At 42.8% G+C, this 25,865-nt stretch overlaps 2 protein-coding genes across 11 annotated transcripts in view; one reads left to right on the top strand and one right to left on the bottom strand.

Annotated features, from left to right (window-relative positions):
* Positions 1-21,545, top strand: part of LOC118377293 (ceramide transfer protein-like) — a 41,485-nt gene extending 19,940 nt beyond the window's left edge. For 3 of the 4 annotated variants that reach the window (XM_052478939.1, XM_052478940.1, XM_035764161.2), the window contains 14 exons: positions 600-707; positions 4,061-4,196; positions 4,470-4,556; positions 4,841-4,998; positions 11,987-12,079; positions 12,444-12,530; positions 12,777-12,869; positions 18,435-18,530; positions 18,731-18,863; positions 18,986-19,056; positions 19,166-19,294; positions 19,425-19,554; positions 19,816-19,953; positions 20,410-21,545. In XM_052478939.1, coding sequence (XP_052334899.1) covers positions 600-707; positions 4,061-4,196; positions 4,470-4,556; positions 4,841-4,998; positions 11,987-12,079; positions 12,444-12,530; positions 12,777-12,869; positions 18,435-18,530; positions 18,731-18,863; positions 18,986-19,056; positions 19,166-19,294; positions 19,425-19,554; positions 19,816-19,943 — 1,449 coding nt within the window. In that variant the 3' untranslated portion in view covers positions 19,944-19,953; positions 20,410-21,545. Of the gene's footprint in view, positions 1-599; positions 708-4,060; positions 4,197-4,469; positions 4,557-4,840; positions 4,999-11,986; positions 12,080-12,443; positions 12,531-12,776; positions 12,870-15,848; positions 15,921-18,434; positions 18,531-18,730; positions 18,864-18,985; positions 19,057-19,165; positions 19,295-19,424; positions 19,555-19,815; positions 19,954-20,409 lie in introns of all 4 variants that reach the window. The other variant, XM_035764162.2, reaches the window with a different exon arrangement.
* Positions 21,546-21,662: 117 nt separating this feature from the next.
* Positions 21,663-25,865, bottom strand: part of LOC118377295 (phosphatidylinositol 4-phosphate 5-kinase type-1 beta-like) — a 75,784-nt gene continuing 71,581 nt past the window's right edge. For all 7 annotated transcript variants that reach the window (XM_052478948.1, XM_052478951.1, XM_052478950.1 and 4 more), the window contains one exon: positions 21,663-22,638. In XM_052478948.1, coding sequence (XP_052334908.1) covers positions 22,636-22,638 — 3 coding nt within the window. In that variant the 3' untranslated portion in view covers positions 21,663-22,635. The remainder of the gene's footprint in view (positions 22,639-25,865) is intronic.

The following is a 25,865-nucleotide window of genomic DNA, read 5'->3' as shown; positions in this document are numbered from 1 at the left end:
TTAACTTTGATTGTGATTATAGCCTAACGGAGGTTATAGCTGGGGTTTTATTGTATTTTTTTGCTAAAAGTGGTTGGCCAATAGGGGATACCATCCTATATCACAATATTTTCTGAGTATATAATCATGATAGGACAAATGTTGACATCTCCATACCCAAGCATACAATGCACTGTACCAAGCCTCCTATAGGCCTCCAAACCTATTGGGTCACAAGCTAGTGTAGTCAGTGTCCTGTTCCCCCTTCAATAGATCCCATTGGACTAAAGGAAATCCTTGTGCTTACCTGGAGTAGACCTGTTTCTCAGGGTTTGATTCTGTATTTCACTGGCTGGGAGAATAATGTATTTCTTACTCTGGAGACTGGTTGAACACGTGTTCCCCAACTTCCGTCGTCAAGTACACCCAACAGCACACACTTTTTGTTGTCGCCCAGGAACAAACACATCTAATTCAACTTGTCACAGGCTTGATGATTAGTTAAAAAGTAGAATCGGGTGTGCTTTTCCGGGGCCACAACAAAAATATGTACTGTTGGGGGTGCGTGAAGACCGGAGTTGAGAACACTGGTCTAATGTATTCTCCCCCCACCCCTCCAGGCGGAGTCGGGGTCTGGTTCAGAGTCCAGTCTGAGGCGTCATGGCTCCATGCTGTCTCTCACCTCTGCTGCCAGCGGCTTCTCTGCCACCTCCACTTCCTCCTTCAAGGTAAACCACCACAACACTGACAACACATTTCCAGGGAAATTCCATGGGAAAGTCAACCTGCGCATGCCTAAATAGTTAGTAATTTCCAAATTAATCGACGTTTATAATTATCCTTAAGGTCTACATGTTGGAGTTCAGGCTTTATTTGAGAAGTTTAAGTCGGAAATTGTATGAATTATGTTAATTTAAGAGTAGCAAGCCAAGTCTCGGAAGGCTTTTCCGTCAATCATATTTCATGGCTTTTTGAAAGAGCTCACAGTGCTTGTTTCTCCACTCACAGCTGTCCCCCAGTGTTGGTTATGAAGATGTGATGTAAATGAAGCAGTATAGACCAAATTGAAGTGTTGTGAGTTTTGTTTGCGTGTTCTACAGTCTTGTAAAGATCGCCTGTCCCAGCCAACACCCCTATGTCACATCCAGAATATTTTTTAGGAAAAGTTTTTCTAAAACATGCACATAGCTTTACAGGCTGTGACCGATGTTAACTTTTATCAAGGTTTTATATGGTCTATAAATGCTTTATAACTCTTCATTGCCCGTATCCTTTTTTTCATTTTTTTTTTTCATTTTTTCATTTAGCAGACGGTTGTGGATGTGATGGATATTGATGTATCATGTCTTAGCTTGTGCATTCACCACATTTTGTGTGATTGTTTTGAGATGTAATCTTCAAACTTTTAAAGAAGCAATTATTAATATCTTGAAAATGATATGTTCTGTCTAGCTAATATTATCTTGAAAAATATGAGCTGGAATGCATTTCTCATACATGGCATTAATGTCTTAAAGGATAGAAAGATGAGAAGAGTCCTTATCAACAATCTGAACAGTCCTGGAGTGTCCTTTTCAAATGAAAGCACCCCAAAATACACCAACTTAATCCAGTGTCCAGAAAAGTGGATTGACAGTATAGGCACATGTACAGTGCATTCTGAAAATATTCAGATCCCTTGACATTTTCCACATTTTGTTACGTTACAGCCTTATTGTAAAATGGATTCAATTGATTTTCTCCCTAATCAGTCCCTCCAGGATTTCGCGGGGGAAATAAAGTGATTTCTGCAGCCAAAAATGCTTGATTTTGCTGCAGCTATTCTGAAATTCTGCGATACATTTTGCAATTCAGTCATGGTGATCTGCCGCTGCTGTGGGAACTGTTCTGGCATTCTCTTATGCTTTGCTGATTCGAAGTGACTGTTGATTGTTGACTTTCTCTAGTTAACTGTTATTTTCGTTGGCAAATAAGAGATTTTTTGATTGGGCCATTTCCACAGTAAAAGTGCGGGAATTGGTCAAAATTGCGAGCTCTCGTCTAATATGTGCTGATTGGTTGATTTTGCGATCGCGGAATCCTGGAGGGACTGCCCAATCTACACAAAATACCCCACAATGACAGAGCGAAAAACTGTTTTTTATCAAGTTTAAAATAAAAAAACAGGTACTCATTTACATACGTATTCAGACCCAGGTGCATCCTGTTTCCATTGATCATCCTTGAGCTGTTTCTACAACTTCGAGTCCACCTGTGGTAAATTCAATTGATTGGACATGATTTGGAAAGGCACACACATTTCTATATAATGTCCCACAGTTGACATGTCAGCACAAAAACCAAGCCATGAGGTCGAAGGAATTGTTCGTAGAGCTTCGAGACAGGATTGTGTCGAGGCACAGATCTGGGGAAGGGTACCAAAATACAGGGTACCCAAATACAGTGGCCTCCATTATTCTTAAATGGAAGAAATTTGGAACCACCGAGACTCTTCCTAGAGCTGTTCGCCCAGACAAACTGAGCAAGTGGGGGAGAAGGGCCGTGGTCAGGGAGGAGACCAAGAACCCACCCGATGGTCTCTCTGACAGAGCTTCAGACTTCCTCTGTGGAGATGGGAGAACTTTCCAGACGGACAACCAGACAGAAGCCACTCCTCAGTAAAAGGCACATGACAGCCTGCTTGGAGTTTGTCTAAGTGTCCTTAGGTAACTTTTGATAATGAGATTCTCTGTTCTGATGAAACTAAGATTGAACTATTTAGCCTGAATGCCAAGCATTACATCTGGAGGGAACCTGGCACTATCCCTATGGTGACGCATGGTGGTAGGAGAATCATGCTGTGAGGATGTTTTTCAGGGACTGGGAGACTAGTCAGGATCGAGGGAAAGATGAACGGATCAAATTACAGAGATCCTTGATGAGAACCTGCTACAGAGCGCTCAGGAGCTCCGACTGGGGCAAAGGTTCACCTTCCAACAGGACCACAACCCTAAGCACACAGCCAACACATTGCAGGATTGGCTTCGGCACAAGTCTCTGAATGTCCTTGAGTGGCCCAGCCAGAGCCCGGACTTGAACCTGATCGAACATCTCTGGAGAGATCTAAAAAATAGCTGTGCAGCGTCGCTCCCCATCCAACCTGACAGAGCTTGAGAGGATCTGCAGAGAATGAGAGAAACTCCCAAATACACGCGTGCAAAGCTTGTAGCATCATACCCAAGAAGACCCGAGGTTGGAATAGCTGCCAAAGGTGCTTCAACAAAGTCCTGAGAAAATGGTTTGAATACTTATGTAAATTTGATATTTGCAAAAATGTCTAAACCAATTTTTGATTTGTCATTATGGGATATTTTGTGTAGATTGAGTGGGGGGGGGGGACTATTTAATCCATTTTAGAATAAGGCTGTAACTTAACAAAATGTGTCAAAAGTCAAGTGGTCTGAATACTTTCCAGACAGCACTGTATATGCAATAAATAGAATATTAGAGGACTAATTGGCCTTGCATACTATTCAGGCTACCTGTAATTATGCAATATGCTTTCCACTGACCTTTTTAAAAACATTCCAAATGACGACAAATTTGTTACGATAGATTTTGATCTTTAAGATTGGAATGTTTATTTCAGATTCTGTAACATACATAGCCATCGTTTGTCATTCACATGATTACTTTAGAGAGGACAGTCTTTTCAGTATTGTCGTTTTTGTGTACAGCCTTTCCTTCGAAATGGCTCTACATACTTTGACCTAAGACTTACAATCTCACAACTTTTGCTAATATGTGAGTCTCCCCAAAAAGCTTGTCAATTTCATGGAACCGCTTCATTTCGCCAACGTGCCAGAATTCTGCTTTTCTTGGTATACACCGCCCATTTAAATAGTTATTTAGCATACGCAGGAATCGCTCCTGGACAATACAGCCCCTGGAAAGGTGTAGCTAGGCATTTTGTTTAATTCATTAATTACCAAGGGACAAACCTTAACTTGGTGCAGACGTCCCGTTGATTCCCAATGCATGATTGTTTAATTATGTTAAGATCTAACAGTGAACCCGTGTGTTTGTGTTGTTGGACCTGAAGGGCCACAGCCTGCCGGAGAAGCTGGCGGAGATGGAGACGTTCAGAGACATCCTCTGCAGACAGGTGGACACGCTGCAGAAGTACTTTGACAGCTGCGCAGACGGCGTCTCCAAGGACGAGTTCCAGAGAGACAGAGGTAGACCTAATGTAGCTGGTTAACATGGAGGGAGAGGGACTGTGGACCCCAGGAAGAGTAGCTTCTGCAAAAGCAAATGGGGATCAAAATAAACAAATAAGCTAACATGGAGGGAGAGGGACAGTCAGAGGTACTGAAGAATACCTGGAAGGGGCTTTCTGTGGGTTTTACAGTTCCATATTGAACTGGCCATGTAAATTGTAATAACCACACTTGCCACAGAACATGGAATGGCAACCCTGGTAGATCAATGGAGTCTTGTCTCCTTTCCAGTGGTGGAGGAGGATGAAGACGACTTTCCCTTGAGCACACGGCCCGATGGCGACTGCCTTTACAACAACAACGGCAGCAAAGAGAAGTGTGAGGATCAGTGTGTAAATTCACACTTATACTATTACTAAAGTTGCTACTACTTGTAGCAATATGAGTGTTTGTGTCCTTGAGCAAGGCACTTGACCCCTAAAATAGCTCTAGGGGCGCTGCACTGTAGATAACACTGCGTTCCTCCCAAATGTGTGTTGAGGAAGCAGATCAGAAAACAAATCTTAGTTTCATCACCCCTAAAGCCCAGTTATGTGTAGAATGGTGGCATGTGACATTGGAACCATGTCATCAAACTGTGTCATGTCATCTCTCTCTCCAAGTGTTTCCCGCTGCTAATCCTAAGGGCATGAATGGGATCGACTTTAAGGGTGAGGCCATCACGTTTAAGGCCACTACAGCTGGGATCCTGTCCACCCTCTCCCACTGCATCGAACTCATGGTGAAGAGAGAGGACAGCTGGCAGAAGAGACTTGACAAGGTATGGCACAGCCCACTGCTGTAACAGCTTCTTTTTCTCACAAGTCTTCTTTAGCTACCAACAGGGTCATTCGACCCCTCACCTCTCTCATGGGACACTTCCTCAGTCAGGTTGTTGTTGCAGAAGAGAACGAGTTATCATTTTTAATCGAACATGGCTGGTAAAATAGAAGTGGACTGGTGTGTTTATGGTTTAAGCCAGTGAGAGGAGACAGTACACAACTCCTGGTTCAGCAGAGGCGTTGTCTAACCTGTGGTGGCAGATCCAGTCTAATATGTGTGTGAAGGTGATTGGTGCATCTGGTCACCTCAATGCCCCACTCTGCCTTAATTGGCTTTTAGTTTCATTATGCCGGACTGTTATGTGTTTGGAAAGAATCTCCCTCAGGTAGTATGTCCAACAGTTGTGCAGTAGGCATGTAAAAGATTTAGAAACATTCAACTCTTCAGGGAAGATAACAGTGAGTTTGCATTCTATTAGAACTATTAAAACATGGCTAGATTGACTTTCTGTCTGAAAGAACTTTGTAATGACAGCACTTGTTAAACACCTTTCAAGACGATCCTGCTTTTGAAGGTAGAGGGCTCTTTTCGTTTTCATCATGTGAAATAAACCACACTTCATCTGCATTTCCGTAAAGTCACATTTGAATGGTTTAATTGTTTGAATGGTTTAGTGGTGATTTGAGTGGATTAAGAATTGAGAATGTCCTTTGTAGATACTGCAGTCTGTAGGAATTCACCTCCCTTGCGTCAGACACATGACTAAGCTTCACATCCTTACTCTGCTCGCATGTTGAAAACCAGTTCTTCCATTTTTTTTTCAAGGCAAGTTGCCCAACCCAAGAAAGGGAGGTAGGAGTAGCCTGCAGTTGGTTTCGACTACCAGCGTGGCTGGGTGTGTGTATCTTGAATGTAGCATATGTTGATCAGGGAGAGAGCGTCACAGGACAGGACACACACTCCAACACACAAACTGGAGTAAGTAGTAGGATGACTGCTCGGACATCGTGGTACCTTCTGTCTTCCTGGAAGCCCTCGCTACACAAGAGGGCCGACATACTGAAATACGAAAGCCAGAGATGGATCCCACTACAGACTTGCAGCCGCTTCTTTACAGTACGTATTATAGTGTCGGTATTGGTTGAAGCGAATCAACTTGATTGGAGGTACACCACACTCATAGCCTCTCGTTATGAACCGTCTGGCCGTTACCAAGAACCACATACCAGCATTTTTAACAGGCTTGTTAGCAATTGAGCTTTAAGAGTATTTTCTGCGCCTTCATAGCTTAATTTGTATCAGTCGGATTAAAACGAGACTGTAGTGTCCATAAAGTGAGCATTGGACTTAAAATATTGCGGATTGGCTACGTTTGTAGGCGCACCAGTTTTAATTTGTTTATCGCTCTCACATGCTCATTTTCTGTCCCTTAAGAACCAACGATGTGCTATCTTTTTGTAGCATTTCTGACAATGCTAAAATTGGGACCAACAACTCGGTTGCTGCAGAGCTAGCTAACACCAGGCACATGAGAAGCAAGACCAACCTTGATTTCCCTAAAATACTTTTCATAGCAGGTTTGGAGAGCATTTTAGTTAACCCTAACCCTTTCTTAACCTAATTCTCCTACAGATACTGATAGGATCGAAAGAAAAGCAGCACTGCTCTTGGCTCAGCTCTCTCCATTCAAATCTTACCTGAACATTAGATACTGACAATGGTTCAGCGCCTAGAAAGAAATGATCAAATATTGAGGAAGCTTATACTAATGCTTAGGGTATGCATTAAATTGAACATTTGTCACATTGCACACATTGTTAGGCCTACACTATGAAAATAGAACTCAATTGATTTCAATGTGATTGAAATACAGTATATAGGCCTATGTAGCCTACTGTATTTCTTTCAATGCAGTCATCTGTTTTCATTTGAAGCAGCGTTTTATCCTTTGCTTGTTTATAACAATTGCAAAGACATTGGCAACTTTGTACTGTAGTCAACTTTGTTCTGAAGTTATCGGCAGTCACAGAGCGACAGATAAAATAAATGTTTGTTTAGCTGAGATCTTCTGTCTAACTCCTTCAAGGCGGTTGAAAAAGCATTCCTCATGAAGCTAGTTGAGTGCCAAGAGTGAGCAAAGCTGTCATCAAGGCAAAGGGTGGCCACTTTGAATAATCTCAGATATAAAATATATTTTCATTTAACTTTTTTTTGGTTACTACATGATTCCATATGTGTTATTTCCTAGTTTTTATGTCTTCACTATTATTTTACAATGCAGAAAATAGTCTAAATAAACCCTGGAATGAGTAGGTGTGTCAACTTTTGACTGGCACTGCATATAACATTCAAATTAGTGGATTCAGCTATTTCAGCCACACCCGTTGCTGACAGGTTTATAAAATCGAGCACACAGCCATGCTACTCGGGGCGCTCTCGCTCTGTGAGCTTGTGTGGCCTACCACTTTGTGGTTGAGCTGGTGTTGCTCCTAAATGTTTCTACTTTACAAGAACAGCACTTAGTTGACCTGGGCAGCTCTAACAGGGCAGACATTTGACAAACTGACTTGTTGGAAAGGTCGCATCCTGTGATGGTGCCATGTTGAAAGTCATTGAGCTCTTCTGAACGGACCATTCTACTGCCTATGTTTGTCTATGGAGATTGCATGGCGGTGTACTCATTTTTATACACCTGTCAGCAACAGGTGTTGCTGAATTAGCCGAATCCACTCATTTGAAGGGGTGTCAACATACTTTTGGCCATGTAGTGTTGCTACTGTAGTAGGTAAAAGCTGTGTGCTGGAAAACCTTAGTAGAGCATGTGTGGAGTAGGCATTGTGGTGATCATGTGAATTTCCTTCTGCTTCAGACCAATGGCTACTTCTCATTTAGATTTTTTCTTTAATAGGCCTAGTCTCAGCGATGGCTGCTTCCAACACACCACAGAAGATTGGAATACGCTCTTAATGGAAACCAAAACTGACTGTTGTATCCTAGTTTTCTCCCTCCCTCTTTTTTTCTAGTCAATATTTGGACTTGTATTTGGATCAATTTCCACTGTTGTAGTTTTTTGAAAATAGGGTTTAGTCACTAGTTTGACAGATCTGTTAGTTGGAATTTGAGTTGGTTTCGAGTTGGAGATGATCCTAATCCAAAGGTGATCTGTCTTTCTATCCTTAGTCATTACAATTGTAATGGACCTGTGGTAGAGATGTAGGCAGCAGCACCGTTCAGTAGTGTCCTTTTCCATCTTGTAAAAGTTTGTTTTTAATCCTGTGTGACATTTAATCTGCTTCATGTTGTTATTGTAATTCTGTGTCTTTTTGAAGTAGGTGTGCCTACTGTTCCGTTTAGTGTTTGTTGTGGATTTCATTGTGCGAAGCGGCACTTCGTTCTCTTTGTACTTTGTGACAGCCCTCAAGCCAGTCAGCCAGGTTTAGTGCACCTAAGTGGGGCATCATGAGCAAGGAAGCACCTCCCTCCTGCTACTGGAAGACAAGTCTTAGAGGATGCCAGACAAAGGCCAGCCTCATTTGTCTTGAGTCCGTTTAATTACCTCTGGTGGAGCATGAGACTGGAATTTAAACTATTTTGAGCAGAGTGTCCAAGCGTAGAATACTGCATAGAATCGGCTTGCCTTTTTCCTCCAAACATAACAATGGTCATTATGGCCAAACCGTTATATGTTTGTTTCATCAGATCAGAAGACATTTGTCCAAAAAGTACGATCGAATCCCCATGTGCAGTTGCAAACCGTGGTCCGTCTTTTTTATGGAGGTTTTGGAGCAGTGTGTTCTTCTTTGCAGAGCGGCCTTTCAGGTTATGTTGATATAAGACTTGTTTTACTGTGGATATAGATACTTTTGTACCTGTTTCCTTCAGCATCTTCACATGGTCCTTTGCTGCTGTTTTGGGATTGATTTGCACCCTTCACACCAAGGTATGCTCATCTCTAGGAGACAGAACGCATCTTCTTTCTTAGCAGTATGATGGCTGCGTGGTCCCATGGTGTTTATACTTGCTTTATACTTGCATACATATTGTTTGTACAGATGGATGTGGTACCTTCAGGCATTTCAAAATTGCTCCCAAGGATGAACCAGACTTGTGGAGGTCTACAATTCTTTTTCTGATGTCTTGGCTGATTTCTTTTGATTTTCCCATGATGTCAAGCAAAGAGGCACTGAGTTTGAAAGTAGGCCTTGAAATACATTCACAGGTACACCTCCAACTGACTCAAATGCTGTCAATTAGCCAATCAGAAGCTTCTAAAGCCATGACATAATTTTCTGGAATTTTCCAAGCAGTTTAATGGCACAGTCAACTTAGTGTATGTAAACTTCTGACCCACTGGAATTGTGATCAGTGAATTATAAGTGAAATAATCTATCTGTTAACAATTGTTGGAAAAATGACCTGTCATGCACAAAGTAGATTTCCTAACCGACTTGCCAGAACTATAGTTAGTTAACAATACATTTGTGGAATGGTTGAAAAACCAGTTTTAATGACTCCATGTATGTACAGTGGGGTGAAACAAGTATTTAGTCAGCCACCAATTGTGCAAGTTCTCCCACTTAAAAAGATTAGAGAGGCCTGTAATTGTCATCATAGGTACACTTCAACTATGACAGACAAAATGGGAAGAAAAATCCAGGAAATCACATTGTAGGATTTTTAATGAATTTATTTGCAAATTATGGTGGAAAATAAGTATTTGGTCAACAACAAAAGTTTATCTCAATACTTTTATGTACCCTTTGTTGGCAATGACAGAGGTCAAATGTTTTATGTAAGTCTTCACAAGGTTTTCACACACTGTTGCTTGTATTTGCATTCCTCCATGCAGATCTCCTCTAGAGCCGTGATGTTTTGCGGCTGTTGCTGGGCAACACGGACTTTCAACTCCCTCCAAAGATTTTCTATGGGGTTGAGATCTGGAGACTGGCTAGGCCACTCCAGGACTTTGAAATGCTTCTTACGAAGCCACTCCTTCATTGCCCGGGCGGTGTGTTTGGGATCATTGTCATGCTGAAAGACACAGCCACGTTTCATCTTCAATGCCCTGATGGAAGGAGGTTTTCCCTCAAAATCTCACGATACATGGCCCCATTCATTCTTTCCTTTACACGGATCAGTCGTCCTGGTCCCTTTGCAGAAAAACAGTCCCAAAGCATGATGTTTCCACCCCCATGCTTCACAGTAGGTATGGTGTTCTTTGGATGCAACTCAGCATTCTTTGTTCTCCAAACACGACGAGTTGAGTTTTTACCAAAAAGTTATATTTTGGTTTCATCTGACCATATGACATTCTCCCAATCTTCTTCTGGATCATCCAAATGCTCTCTAGCAAACTTCAGACGGGCCTGGACATGTACTGGCTTAAGCAGGGGTACACGTCTGGCACTGCAGGATCTGAGTCCCCGGCAGCGTAGTGTGTTACTGATGGTAGGCTTTGTTACTTTGGTCCCAGCTCTCTGCAGGTCATTCATTAGGTCCCTCAGTGTGGTTCTGGGATTTTTGCTCATCGATCTTGTGATCATTTTGACCCCACGGGGTGAGATCTTGTGTGGAGCCCCAGATCGAGGGAGATTATCAGTGGTCTTGTATGTCTTTCATTTCCTAATAATTGCTCCCACTGTTGATTTCTTCAAACCAAGCTGCTTACCTATTGCAGATTCAGTCTTCCCAGCCTGGTGCAGGTCTACAATTTTGTTTCTGGTGTCCTTTGACAGCTCTTTGGTCTTGGCCATAGTGGAGTTTGGAGTGTGACTGTTTGAGGTTGTGGACAGGTGTCTTTTATACTGTTAACAAGTTCAAACAGGTGCCATTAATACAGGTAACGAGTGGAGGACAGAGGAGCATCTTAAAGAAGAAGTTACAAGTCTGTGATAGCCAGAAATCCTGCTTGTTTGTAGGTGACCAAATACTTATTTTCCACCATAATTTGCAAATAAATAAATAAAAAATCCTACAATGTGATTTTCTGGATTTTTTTTTTCTACTAATTTTGTCTGTCATAGTTTAAGTGTACCTATGATTAAAATTACAGGCCTCTCATTTTTTTTTAGTGGGAGAACTTGCACAATTGGTGGCTGACTAAATACTTTTTTGCCCCACCGTGTGTGTGTAATCATTTTTTACTATTTACCCTTCGCTGCAACTCCCGTACGGACTCGGGAGAGGCGAAGGTCGAGAGCCATGCGTCCTCCGAAACACGACCCTGCCAAGCCGCAGTGCTTCTTGACACACTGCTCGCTTAACCCAGAAGCCAGCCGCACCAAGCTGTTTAATGGCTCAGTCAACTTAGTGTATGTAAACTTAACCCAGAAGCCAGCCGCACCAATGTGTTGGAGGAAACACCGTACACCTGGCGACCGTGTCAGCGTGCACTGCACCCGGGCCAACTGCGACACAGCCCGGGATCGAACCAGGATCTGTCTTAACGTTTCAAGCACTGCGATGGAGTGCCTTAGAACAAATGTATAAATCTAACAGAATACTCATCAGGGTCTGCAACCCCGCTCACCATCATGACTACATTACATTTAAACTGATGGAGGAACAGATGTCCAGGAAGAGCGAACAGAGAGAAACAGGCGAGTGAGGACTGATACGGGATGCGGCAGGCTGATTACTGCAGCCACATGATATGCTCATGAAAGTCAAGTGGACATTATTGGACCAGCGGATATGAGACTAGTCGATGTTGCCTAAATTCAACTGAATATCTTAATTTTATTTGAAGACGTAACGTTTTATAACAGGATCCAGAAGGTTATTTTAGATTGGTATGGCTGAAAAATATGGTAACATAATATGAAACTGTACCATGATATTCAAAAAAGTATCATGACGTTTTTGTACCGTGTTTCCAGTATACTGTATACTGAGTTAGATTTGAGATGGCGATTTATCTTACCACAAGCGTATAGCCTCTTCATGAACAATATTCCTTCCAGTTGACCCATTGACTGTGTGTTCAGGAGCTGGAGAAGAGGAGACGGGTGGAGGATGCCTACAAGTCGGCCTTGAGTGAACTGAAGAAGAAATCTCACTATGGAGGCCCCGACTACGAGGTAAGAGTTCCAAACCTTTCAAACTGCCAAAACTGTCCTGACACTTCCACCTGTAGTGACGATGAATACTGGAACCAATCCACATGATTTATCATAGGTATCTGACTTAGTAATGACTCAGGAAGTGAGACGTGAACAAGAATGCTAAATATTTATTTCCACTTGCTTATAAGTATAGATACTATAAAAATGACATTATAGCTCATGGTTATGCCATTGTATTAGTCATAGTGGGTATATACCAATCAGATTGTGGGACATTGATTCATGTTGCATGACATTGATTTGGCTACTAGTTTGTACATCCTGGATACAGTACATCTGTCGTAATGAGTTGTACCTTGTCATGGTGTTGTTTCTACAGGAGGGTCCTAATAGCCTCATAAAGGAGGATGAGTTCTTTGATGCGGTGGAAGCTGCCCTGGACAGACAAGACAAGATAGAGGAGCAGGTACGTTACTATTTTACTCTGCTCACTAGTTCCCACCTGCTGGCATTCTGTATACATTTGAAATGTCTGTGTGGCGGATTTTCCTTCCTTGCATAAAAAAGAGAACATGTCCTTTCCTTTCAGATCTAGAATCTAGATATTAGACCTACAGGTGTGATCCTTTTGGGATTACACAACTGAGTGTATTATGAGAGCGTATTGTGAGAATAATTAGAGTTGTCTGTGGTGTTGTGTGTACGTTCTCAGTGTCAGTCAGACAAGGTGAGGAAACCCAGACTGACCCCAGTCCCTCCTGGAGACACATACTCCACCATCGGAACCCACCGCTTCGCCGAACAGGTACACACACAAACATAGGGTTGTGACGATTATTAAAATTCGGGTAACAAATAATTGTCATTTATATAGGCTGGGTTTCTGAACAGCACTTTGTAACATCGGCTGATGTAAAAAATAAAAAAGGGCTTTATAAATCAATTTGATGGATGTACAGTGCATTCAAAGTATTCCCTTGACTTTTTCAAAATTGTTACAACCTTATTCTAAAATTGATTAAATTGTTTTTTCCCCTTATCAATCTACACACAATACCTCAATGACAAAGCAAAAACAGGTTTTTAAAAAAATATTACATTTACATAAGTATTCAGACCCTTTACTCAGTACTTTGTTGAAGCACCTTTGGCAGCGATTACTGCCTCAAGTCTTCTTGGGTATGATGCTACAAGCTTGGCACACCTATATTTGTGGAGTTACTCCCATTCTTCTCTGCAGATCCTCAAGTTCTGTCAGGTTGGATGGGGAGCGTCGCTGCACAGCTATTTTCAGGTCTCTAGAGATGTTCGATCGGGTTCAAGTCCGGGCTCTGGCTGGGCCACTCAAGGACATTCAGAGACTTGTCCTGAAGCCACTCCTGCGTTGTCTTTGCTGTATGCTTAGGGTCGTTGTCCTGTTGGAAGGTGAACCTTCGGCCCAGTCTGAGGTTCTGAGTGCTCTGGAGCAGGTTTTCATCAAGGATCTCTTTGTCCTTTGCTTCGTTTATTGTTTTATCTTTCCCTCGATCCTGACTATTCTTCCAGTCCCTGTCTCTGAAAAACATCCCCACAGCATGATGCTGCCATCACCATGCTTCACCCTAGGGATGGTGCCAGGTGTCCTCCAGACGTGACACTTGGCATTCAGGCCAAAGAGTTAAATCTTTGCCTCATCAGACCGGAGACTCTTGTTTTTCATGGGCTGTCATGTGCCTTTTACTGAAGAGTGGCTTCCGTCTGGCCACTCTACCATAAAGGCCTGATTTGGTGGAATGCTTCAGAGGTGGTTGTCCTGGGAGGTTCTCCCATCTCCACAGAGGAACTCTGGAGCTCTGTTAGAGTGACCATCGGGTTCGAGGTCACCTCCCTGACCAATGCCCTTCTTCCCCGATTGCTCAGTTTGGCTGAGCGGCCAGCTCTAGGAAGAGTCTTAGTGGTTCCAAACTTCTTCCATTTAAGATTGATGGAGGTCAGTCTGTTCTTGGGGATCTGTGCCTCAACACAATCCTGTCTTTGAGCTCTACGGACAATTCCTTCGACCTCATGGCTTGGTTTTTGCTCTGACATGCACGGTCAAATGTGGGACCTTTATATAGACAGGTGTGTGCCTTTCCAAATCATGTCCAATCAATTGAATTGACCACAGATGGACTCCAATCAAGATGTAGAAACACCTCATGGATGATCAATGGAAACAGGATGCACCTGAGCTCAATTTCGAGTCTCATAACAAATAGTCTGAATACTTATGTAAATAAGGTATTATTATGTTTTATTTTTTTGCTAAATGTTTTAAATTAACTGTTTTTGCTTTGTCATTAGGGGGTATTGTGTGTAGATTGAGAAATGTTTTATTTAATTAATGTTAGAATAAGGTTGTAACTAGGAAAGCTGATTAAACAGCATGATCATTACACAGGTGCTGGAGGCAATAAACGGCCATTTTAAAATGTGCAGTTTTGTCACAGAACACAATGCTACAGATTTCTCAAGTTTTGAGGAAGCGTGCAATTGGCATGCTGACATCGTCTTCACCAGGGTCTTGACCTGACTGCAGTTCGGCGCCGTACCCGACTTCCGTGGACAAATGCTCACCTTCGATGGCCACTGGCATGCTGGAGAAGTGTACTCTTCAGGGATGAATCCAGTTTCAACTGTACCGGGCAGATGGCAGACAGCTTGTATGGCATTGTGTGGGTGAGCGGTTTGCTGACGTCAACGTTGTGAACAGTGTGTCCATGGCGGCATACTCATACAGACATGTCACCCATTGAGCATGTTTGGGATGCTCTGGATCGATGTGTACGACAGCGTGTTCCACTTTCCGCCAATATCCAGTAACTTCGCACAGCCATTGAAGAGCCATTGAAGAGGAGTGGGACAACATTCCACAGGCCAAAATCAACGGCCTGATCAACTCTATGCAAAGGAGATCTGTCGTGTTGCATGAGGCAAATGGTGGTCACTGGTTTTCCCGATCCACGGCCCTAACTTTAAAAAAATGATCTGTGACCAACAGATATATTCTGTATTCCCAGTCATGTGAAATCCATAGATTAGGGCCTAAATTATTTCAATTGACTGATTTCCTTATGTGAACATAAAGACACCACCATAAAACAACCTGTCAGGAGAGCAGAGACACACGCACGCAAGAGAGCAAGCAGATCAGCAAGAATACCCATGTTGGAGAGTCCCAAACCAACATACATACACACACACGATCTCAGGTGTCTCTCTTATGTAGCCTACAGATGAGATCAGAAGGCTCCAATAGTACTGGCAGGATTGTTACAGTGAAACAGCTTCATAGTGAGAGGAAAGGATTTTAGAGACAAACCATAACACCTGAACTCCTCTTGGAGTTTTGATACATGCTGTCTATGGTATGTGCTGTATATATCGGTGACAGTCATATTTACGTGTGTGTAGGTAGAGCTGTCAATTATTGTATAACCGATAATTACATGCAGCAATTTCAAAGATTTTATTGAGTAACAGTGATCTCTCGTAATGATTTAGTCTGTTTGATTTGCGTAATCCCTTTCATGTAGTGAAGGGCGGTAATCCCTCTCTGCTAGTCTTTCATGTGTGGTGGCATGCCTGGTCTCATTCCCTGGATGTTTCTCTACCTTTCCCCTCTTTCACTCACCTGTTATTTCTCTTTCTCTCTCAGTTTGTCCTCTTTCTCTCTCCCCCTACCTCCCCTTTCTCTTTCCTCATTCCTATCTCACCCCCCCACACACACACACTCTTTCTCCCCTCCTCCCCCTCTGCTGCATAGCCCCATAGCTACTTTTCCCTGTTCTCCGCTGTGCTTGTCAGTGCCTCAGATGTTCACAGATTCAGCATGCAGGTACCGTATGTGTTGAGAACAGAGCGCCACCTGCCTCCTGGGAATGCACATTACACTGCACTCTACTGGCTGAGACTGACTGCATGTGAATGACTAGGAACTGTAATACATACATTGATCTTGACTGTGTTTACCTTCTTTCACACTGTCTGATGACCTGTCCTATACCCATTGTGTCGTTCCATCTCTTTCTGATGCACTCGTGTTCCCTTCCTTCCCGATGCACTCGTGTTCCCTTCCTTCCCTCCCTCCGAAACCGTTCTTTACACTGTCCAGAACTGCCCTGAATGGATCCATTTTCAACAACATTCCACTTGCAAAATCATTAGGAGTTGAATTTATCAATGCACACAGTTAGGCAAGCTGAGCTACAAGGCATCTTAGATACAATAATTAAATAAAACTATGCAACAACAAAATTATGTAGATTTAAATATAGACCTTTTTTGGAACGTAAACAAACTAATTTAGAATGCCCGGCCCCACTATACATCCTGCTAGCTAGCTGCCCCACTATATATCCTGCTAGCTAGCTGCCCCAGAGAACTCAACATGTAAAAGAAAATATTTTAAAAAGTAAACGAAGTCTACTTATAAAGACGGAAACGGTTTTACATGTAGCTTAGTGTATGGAGAAGTCCCATACACTGACTAAGCTACATGTTGGCTCAGCGTCGTCCGGGTTAGGGGAAGGTTTGGCTGGGGTGATGCACAACTCATTCACAATAATACTCAAAAGTAGGTAATAGACATTTAGTCTTTCACAGTGTCAAATATTTAGGTAGGCATAGTAAGAAACTCTGTTTATTTGTTCTGAATTTACAGGATAGTTTAAAAAGCACAATTAAATAGTAGCCGTACATACAATAATGGCAGTATCGTACAATACATGGACTACTTGAACAGTGGTGCAATTGAGACAACAGCGGTGTAGGTGTAGAGATGTGCAGAGTCATCTTGTGACAATAACATGGAGGGAATATATACTTTGTCCATTGCTTATAACGGGAAATGTACCTTCTGCTTTTCCCAACACCCTGCATTGTAGCACCCCTGGGTGAAGAGCACTTGTGGGGGGTCAAGTGCTTTGCTCAAGGGCAATTTTTGTGGGAAATTGTTTCAATGGTATAAAACCATCCTGGCTATTTCATATGTTATATATGGCATACTGCCCAAGCCAATTAGCTAGTTAGTTGAGAACTAACTAGTTACTGGCTAGCTAGCTACAGATGTATTTTCCTTTTGCACAAAGTTGGCTTTTTGGGTGGCATGGACAGCTTTTAACAGAATAGACCGCTATTGCTAGGCCGTAAGACACTGAGTGAAAAGTCAAATGTAGCCAGACCTTCATTGCAGTGATCAACGCACGTTGTCCTGTTTGGAAAAAACAACACAGCACTTGACCCTTAGCTACCCACCCCTAGTAGCTAGCTAGCTAAACTTTTTCTTCTTGTTTTAGCTTTCCGGCAGACTAAACGCTTTGTTGCTGACTTTCACAGGTTGGAGTGCGAATTACACATTTGGGACAGGGGAATTTTATTTTTTATTTAACCTTTAACTAGGTAAGTCAGCTAAGAACGAATTCTTATTTACAATGGCGGGAAGTGAAGCTTGCTACAACCACTGGCTATAACTTGATGGCGCTCTCTACAATCAAAACAAAAAATCAGGGGCCGAGATTCAATAATCAACAGTTCTAGAATTTTCGTCAAAGGTCTATAGGGGCCTCGCCAGTGGTCTAAGGAACGGCATCGCAGTGCCAGTGCTCTAGAGATCCTGGTTCGAGTCCAGGCTCTGTCGCAGCCAGCCGTGCCCGGGAGACCTATTGGGCGCCGTACAATTGGCCCAGCGTCGTCCGGGTTAGGGGATAGTTTGGTCGGCCGGGATGTCCTTGTCCCATCGCGCTCTAGCGACTCCTGTCGCAGGCCGTGCTCATGCATGCTGACACAGTTGCCAGATGTACAGAGTTTCTTCTTCTGACACGTTGGTGCGTCTGGCTTCCCGGGTTAAGCGGGCATTGTGTCAAGAAGCAGTGGCTGGGTTGTGTTTCGTAGGACGCACGGCTCTCCACCTTCGCCTCTCCCGAGTCCATACGGGAGTTGTAGCGATGGGGCAAGACTGTAAATACCAACTCAATATCATGAAATTGGGGAGAAAAAGGGGCAAAAAAACCAAAAGGCTGTGTTTCCTTGAGGAGCTATGTGCCAGTATTCAGTTAGCCACAGCATTAAAAAGAGTAAAGCTGAGACCACCAGGCCCCTGGTCACCATCCATTGTTTGGTCTGAGCTGACCTCAGCAGATGCTGCAATGCATGACTGGATTCCTGTTGTAACCCCTTTCTCCCTCCCACTTTCTCTGCATGAGGAGGCATGGACCCCAGTGTCCTGAATATACTGTACCTTACATTCTCCCTGACAGTTATGCTCTGTCTCCTAATAACAGCCTGTAGTACAGACTGTTACAGTAAAATACAGTGACTCAACGCCCTGCTACATGTGATGTGTCTGTGTCAGGTGGAGGAGGTGGTCCAGAATCACATGACATACTCCCTGCAGGACATGGGTGGAGACGCCAACTGGCAGCTGGTGGTGGAGGAGGGTGAGATGAAGGTGAAGATGAGGATATAGACGACCATAACTAGATACTACAGTAGACACACTGTTCCCTGCATGCCTAGTATAGAAGACTATACCTACAGTGATGAGTTTAACGTGCTCCGCTCTGCTCACTCACACTGTAAACAGTGCAGTGTTTATGGGTCTAATATACATCTATAATGGCTTATGCATGTGACTGTCTGCTATCTCAGGTGTACAGGAGAGAGGTGGAGGAGAACGGCATCGTCCTGGACCCTCTGAAGGCCACCCATGCAGTGAAGGGTGTGACAGGACATGAGTTATGCCACTACTTCTGGGACACGGACGTGCGCAACGACTGGGAGAGTGAGTCTATCGTCATCAGATTCTTTTTAGACTAGAGTCATCATTTTATTTGGTTACTTTGCACACAATCAATGTCTTGAATTGTTGTTTATTTGTCTAGTCTTGATCTGTTTCTCTTCCAGCCACTATTGAAAATTTCAATGTGGTGGAGACGCTCTCAGACAATGCTGTTATAGTCTACCAGACACACAAGGTAATCATACCTCTGGAGTTCAGGTTCACCCTAGTGTGTCAGGCTCTTGTACATGTGGGTTGTCTAAAGACTGGTCATGTTTGACTGACAGCCAATGGTTGTGTTTCAGAGAGTATGGCCCGCCTCTCAGAGGGATGTTCTCTACCTATCCGCTATCAGGAAGATCCTGGCAACCAATGAGAGTGACCCAGACACGTGGCTGGTCTGCAACTTCTCTGTGGATCATAACAACGCCCAGGTGAGTTCCACAGACACAAAGGACTTATTGCCATATATGATGGCATAGAGCTAGCGATCAATGTTGAATTGGAAGGGGATGAATAGCTACTGCTCTCTTACCTTCTCATCCATTCCCTTTCTTTCTGTAGCCCACCAACCGGTGTGTCCGTGCAAAAATCAACGTGGCCATGATCTGCCAGACCCTTGTGAGCCCTCCAGAGGGCAACAAAGAGATCAGCAGGGACAACATCCTCTGTAAGATCACCTACGTGGCCAACGGTGAGTACAGCAACCCAAGTTCTTTCAGGTCCCCACTAGGTGAGGACTTCATGGTTGTCATATGAGCCCGGTCAAGTTTATCCACCTACATGTCAGTTTTTTTTTTCTCCTGTTTTCTTCTATGTTCCCTATTGGACCATGTACAAATACAAGCTGCTTTATGTGGGTAGATAATGGAAGTTAAATGTTGATTAATGGTTTGGTATAGTGATTTTATCACACCATGTGATATATAGTGACTGAGTGGTTGTTTTTCCCTAGTGAATCCTGGAGGCTGGGCTCCTGCCTCAGTCCTCAGAGCTGTGGCCAAGAGGGAGTACCCCAAGTTCCTCAAACGCTTCACCGGCTACGTCCAGGAGAAGACCAGTGGGAAACCCATCCTCTTTTAAACCTCTACAGGTAGCAGCGAACTCAAACCCACTCTAAAAGGCTCTGCATGGTCAATCTGCATACGCAATGGCCGTACAGCATGTACTGCGATACGGCCTCTGTAGAAGTCAGGGCATTCATACTTCTTGCGCTTCCCAGATCTGTTGTCAAGGAAGTGAGTTTGTTTATACAGGACCTACCATCACACAATCATGTCAATGTGGAGCTATACGGAGCCTTCCGCATTGTTACATACATTGGGAAGTGCACAACATCGCTCTACGGAGCTCGATTTGGCCTCTGGAGGCTCTGCAATTGGGTCACAGCCTCCATACAGCATTGCTGGATCAAGCCTAAAGAAATCTATATAGACAATAAATATTGAATTACACTCTACCACACAAGTACAGTTGTTAAATCAGATCAATGTTGAGGATCATTGTGTGCCATGAGTTTTTGGTAACTTTCCATCTCCTTTTCTCTCAGGCGGGAACACATTTAATCCTGAAGAGACATGGCTACATTTACGATCATTCAAGGGGCTCCCACAGACTACATTACCCATTAATCCGTCTACCAGAATGTCTCCAAACTATATTACCCATGATGAAATATCTGCATCAAATGACTAGAAACTGGTTTAGGGCTTTATTCTACCAGTAGTTGCTAGCCACCTGAGACACAAAAACAACCAAACATCGTCAAACTGTCCATGGATATGTATATAAATTCAAGAATTTCTATGGCAATATTTTGAATCAATTCAACCAATTCTTTGCTTTTTGTAAATTGTTTTGTACATTTCCAATTATACTTTGTTTGCATTAACCACTGATTGTTTTCATGCTGCTAATTTGACTACAAAAAGACAGACTGAGAGCAGTGTGAGTTTGGCTAGCCTTTGTCTTGTCCTCTCCTAGTGACGACCTGCCCTGGAGTCTAATGGATTGTACGGAGACATTAGTTTACCAGTGTATGTAATGTTAAGGGATTGAAAGTAAAGGATGTTGGCAAACTGGAATTGGAAGAACTACATAACTCGCCTGTTTTCAAAGTAAGGTGTCCTTTATGACAACGAACTGAATGTATGGTATAGATGGATGTCATTTGTTGAATGTGACCCATAAACACTAAGGTATCAATTGTTGGTATCCACTGTCGAGTTTGCTGCCCCCCCCGTAACATACAGCTAGCTGTATGGCTGATGTACAGCCTACCACATCATTGGGTGTTCAAATGGACCTCTTCATTCGCTTCAAAGTCTTTGAGGAGATGGGGTGGCCATTTCTTTTCGTTAACCTGTCATGCCTTAAACACCAGGATGAGCCCTGGAAGAAGTCTGTTACAGTATCATACGACCAGAGACGCTACACTGGGGTCAGCATTTCACAGGATTTCTTACCTCATTTGTCAGAATCCTCCACTCAGCTTGAGGGGTCATAGAATCCATGGGGAAACAACATTGCCATGATGATCAGAGGAGTGACATCAGCTGAAGAATGCATTAAGCCTTTAATTTTGTCTGAGGAATTGACACGCTTTGTATATTTCTGTTGTACGTCTGAAGTGTTATCATTTGGGCAATGTTCTGTAAATTAAAATTGTTACACTACAGAAATTAAGACTTACATCTCTGCAGTTGTGAGGATGTCTTCTACATGAGGGAAATGGAGAGTACTGTTTTTCTTTTTAAACAAAGCATCGATTGCAACTGATATTCAAGATTTTGGGGGGAAAAACAAGTGGAACGCATTTTATTTATAGGATTCTTCACATTCAGTGATTAAAATATTTATCTTCAGCAAACTATATATAATCAAAACCGACAGGTGGAATCATAGATCTGACACATTCTGAATTCTGTCTAAAATGGAGGCAAACTACTAGTTAACAATAGAGGACACACTCGTTCTTCAGTATCAAAGGATATCCTGAGAAATCTTTAGTTGACACCCCTCCCTATAAAATTAGTTTCTGTGCATCAATAAAAATCTACCATTGTACTTATGACATACACAGGTGTGCATATTCCACTAATCCAACGTTCGTCAAGGAAAAATAGTTATTACAATCATAACTAACATCCAAAGTGCCATTTTGACGGGCGAGTGTATATCGCCATCCTCTTCAATGAAGCTGATTGACCCAAGTCGACAGCAGCCTTCAAACGGCTCCTTTCATCCTGTCTGATTGGAATGAATAGCAATGTGTTGGTTGGTTTGGTACCTTCAACATACCAGCCAATGAGTCTTTAGTTTGGCCTTGGCTTGGTGGTTTCAGAATTAATATAATATCCGTTCTTTTAACAGCATTATGAGTCCAGGCTCATCCATATTGGCCTTGTGTTTTCCATGTCACTGTTACACTTCACTAAATGTTCATTATCCAACCAGCTACTATGAAGAAAGTGTAATAACTTCTGGTCAGCAGGAAAATGAAAACATTCAAATGAATGTATATTTTCTATATATGCCATGAGGGACTTCACTGACACGCTCTAACAAACATCACTTGGTAAGGTCTGACATGTAATTCCATTTGTGTCTTGTTTTAGTTCATCAGCCTATCAGGTGTGAGCATCCCAGTCCTTTGTGTTTGGCAATAGTGGCAGAGTGGATTTAACAGCCCTGGGGTCAAAGGAGCCCTGTCCAATGGAGTGTAGTGATTGTCAAGACGATTGACAAAATCGTAGTAGTCTGTAAGCCTCCCCTTTCACTGAAACAGAAGAGTGCAGTGTGAGTAAATACTAGAAATACAGGTTATTATATCCATTTGACAGAACTGCTCCTACAGGGGTGTGCTAGTCAGAGCCCTATGGGCCAATGGTCAAAAGTAGTGCACTTTATAGCAGACTTTTATTTTAAATTATTTATTTGATTGTATTTTATCAGGGAGTCATATAGAGACCACGGTGTCTTTTACAGATGAGCCCTGAATTATTATTGAAAAACAATTCAATCCATTTTAGAATAAGGCTGCAACGTTAAAAAAATATATGGATGAAGTCAAGGGGTCTGAATACTTTCTGATGTTCTGTATGCTTAAATCAGACTTATTTGTATGTGCTCTAGAGAACAACAGTACTAATTTCAGGTCAAAAAAGTGTTTCTGTAATACAACGAAGGCAGACTGTAGTTCAGGTAGAGCCTGGTCAACCGTGGAGGGGATAGCATACACAACAGTATCATAAGCATACAGTACAAGTGCAGGTTCCAATTTCTTACAGACAAGTTGATAATGTTAATGTAAACAGTAGAAATTACAGGACCCAGAATCAACACCTTTCGTAATATCCAGGAAACCTGATTTAACACCATCAGTAGATACACAGAGTTATATCTGTCAAGTCATTTTTAAACCAGTTACATGCAGCCTGGTCGAGGCCAATTGAGGAAAGCCTCTTAATTAGTAGTGAGTGATCAATAGTATCGAAAGCCTTTGACAGGTCAATGAAAAGGGCAGCACAATGTTGCCTTTTATACATACAGTTAACCACAACATTTATAACTAGGGACCTGGTGCTATGACCTGGTCTGAAACCCGACTGATGTACATACATTTCAAAGATAAAAAAGAAAGCTGAGAATGAATCAAGGATTGTAATATCTTAGTTGGCAAGAAAGTTTAGAAATAGGGTGATAATTATTTAGGGCACCACCTTTTATTTCATTTTTTTATTTCACCTTTATTTAAGGAGGAGTACCTAGGCCGCCTTCCAAACTTTGGGGATAGTACCAGATATAATCATCAGGTTAAACATATGGGTTAATGATTCAGCAATCAGGGGGGCAGAGAGCTGCAGCAACAATGGATCAAGTATATTAGCCCCAGTGGATTTTTTCCCCATCAATCCAGGCATCTTGCACATCACAGGTAGTAAATTGTTTAAATGAAAACAAAGATTCACTAGAAGTTGACGGGTTAACCATCGAGTCAGCTAGAGGCTGGCAGAGGGAAGAGCAGTCGATTGACTGACCAGGGTCAACTACACCACCGTTTCTCTCAAATAAAAAGCCTGCCGAGATAAAAACATGATTAAAAGTACCACTTATTCCATTCTTCTCAGTTATGATGCCAGAGTCAGACAACTTGCTTAGGCAGGGAAGAACAGGAATTTGAACACTTCAGGGCATTTACTGTTTTTCAAAATGTAGAAGGATCACCACCTGAGTCAGAGATAGAGCTTAAAAAATAGTTTGATTTAGCTTTTTTTAAATCGAGATAGTACAACTGTTTTCCTTGATTTGGCCCAAGCCTGATTTATCATCTGAATCAGCTCAGATAAATCAGGAGAAACTCCAAGAACACTAAGGTAAACTGCCTAAATAACTACTGATCTGTAGCACTCACGTCTGTAGCCATGAAGTGCTTTGAAAGGCTGGTCATTGCTCACATCAACACCATTATCCTAGAAACACTAGACTCACTCCAATTTGCATACCGCCCCAACAGATGATGCAATTTCTATTGCACTCAACACTGCCCTTTCCCACCTGGACAAAAGGAACACCTATTTGAGAATGCCATTCATTGACTACAGCTCAGCATTCAACACCATAGTGCCCTCAAAACTCATCAGTAAGCTAAGGACCTTGGGACTAAACACCTCCCTCAGCAACTGGATCCTGGACTTCCTGACGGGCCGCCCCCAGGTGGTAAGACTAGGTAACAACATATCCGCCACGCTGATCCTCAACAAGGGGTCCCCTCCTGTACTCCCTGTTCACTCATGACTGCACGGGCCAGGCACGACTCCAACACCATCATCAAGTTTGCTGATGACAACAGTGGTAGGCCTGATCACCGACAATGATGAGACAGCCTATAGGGAGGAGGTCAGAGACCTGGCCGTGTGGTGCAAGGACAACAACCTCTACCTCTAACACATCCTCTACCTCAACGTGATCAAGACAAACAACATGATTCTGGACTACAGGAAAAGGAGGACCGAGCACGCCCCCATTCTCATCGACAGGGCTGTTGTGGAGCAAGTTGAGAGCTTCAAGTTCCTTGGTGTCCACATCACCAACAAACTATCATGGTCCAAACACATTAAGACAGTCGTGAGGAGGGAACGACAACACCTATTCCCCCTCAGGAGACTGAAAAGATTTGGCATTGGTCCTCAAAAGGTTCCACAGCTGCACCATCGAGAGCACCAGAGAGAACAGTCTGTTTTCTCTGCTACTCTGCTACCCCACGGCAAGCGGTACCAGAGCACCATGTCTAGGTTCAAAAGGCTTCTTAACAGCTTCTACCCCCAAGCCATAAGACTCCTGAACAGCTAATCAATGGGCTACTCAGACTATTTGCATTGCCTTCCCCCTTTTACACTGCTGCTACACTCTGTTTATTATTTATGCATGGACCCTTTAACTCTACCTACATTTACATATTACCTCAACTAACCGGTGCCCCCCCCCCGCACATTGACTCTGTACCGGTACCACCTGTAAATAGCCTCACTATTGTTATTTTACTGCTGCTGTTTAATTATTTGATCTATTTATTACTTACCACTTATTTTTCTTAAAAAGGCATTGTTGGTTAAGGGCTCGTAAGTAAGCATTTCACTGTAAGGTGTATTCGGCACATGTGACAAATACAATTTGATTTGATTTGAAAACCAAGGGTTTCACCTACATTATCTTTGACTCTGAATTGATTAAAAGGGGTGTGTTTATCTGCCAGATGAATAAATATGGAGGATACATTTCCTAGAGCCCACTCAGGGTCAGGAATACAGGAGACAGTGGCTGAATCAGAGTAGAACATGTCATGTTGGGGCGGCAGGTAGCCTAGTGGTTAGAACCTAAAGGTTACAAGATCGAATCCCCGAGCTGACAAGGTAAAAATCTGTCATTCTGCCCCTGAACAAGGCAGTTAACCCACTGTTCCTAGGCCTTCATTGAAAATAATAATTTGTTCTTAACTGACTTGCC

This window comes from Oncorhynchus keta, chromosome 25 (assembly GCF_023373465.1).
Source record: "Oncorhynchus keta strain PuntledgeMale-10-30-2019 chromosome 25, Oket_V2, whole genome shotgun sequence".
Lineage (NCBI taxonomy): Eukaryota > Metazoa > Chordata > Actinopteri > Salmoniformes > Salmonidae > Oncorhynchus > Oncorhynchus keta.
The sequence above is the reverse complement of the archived record's forward strand: the minus strand, read 5'-3'. Positions and strand labels throughout refer to the sequence as shown.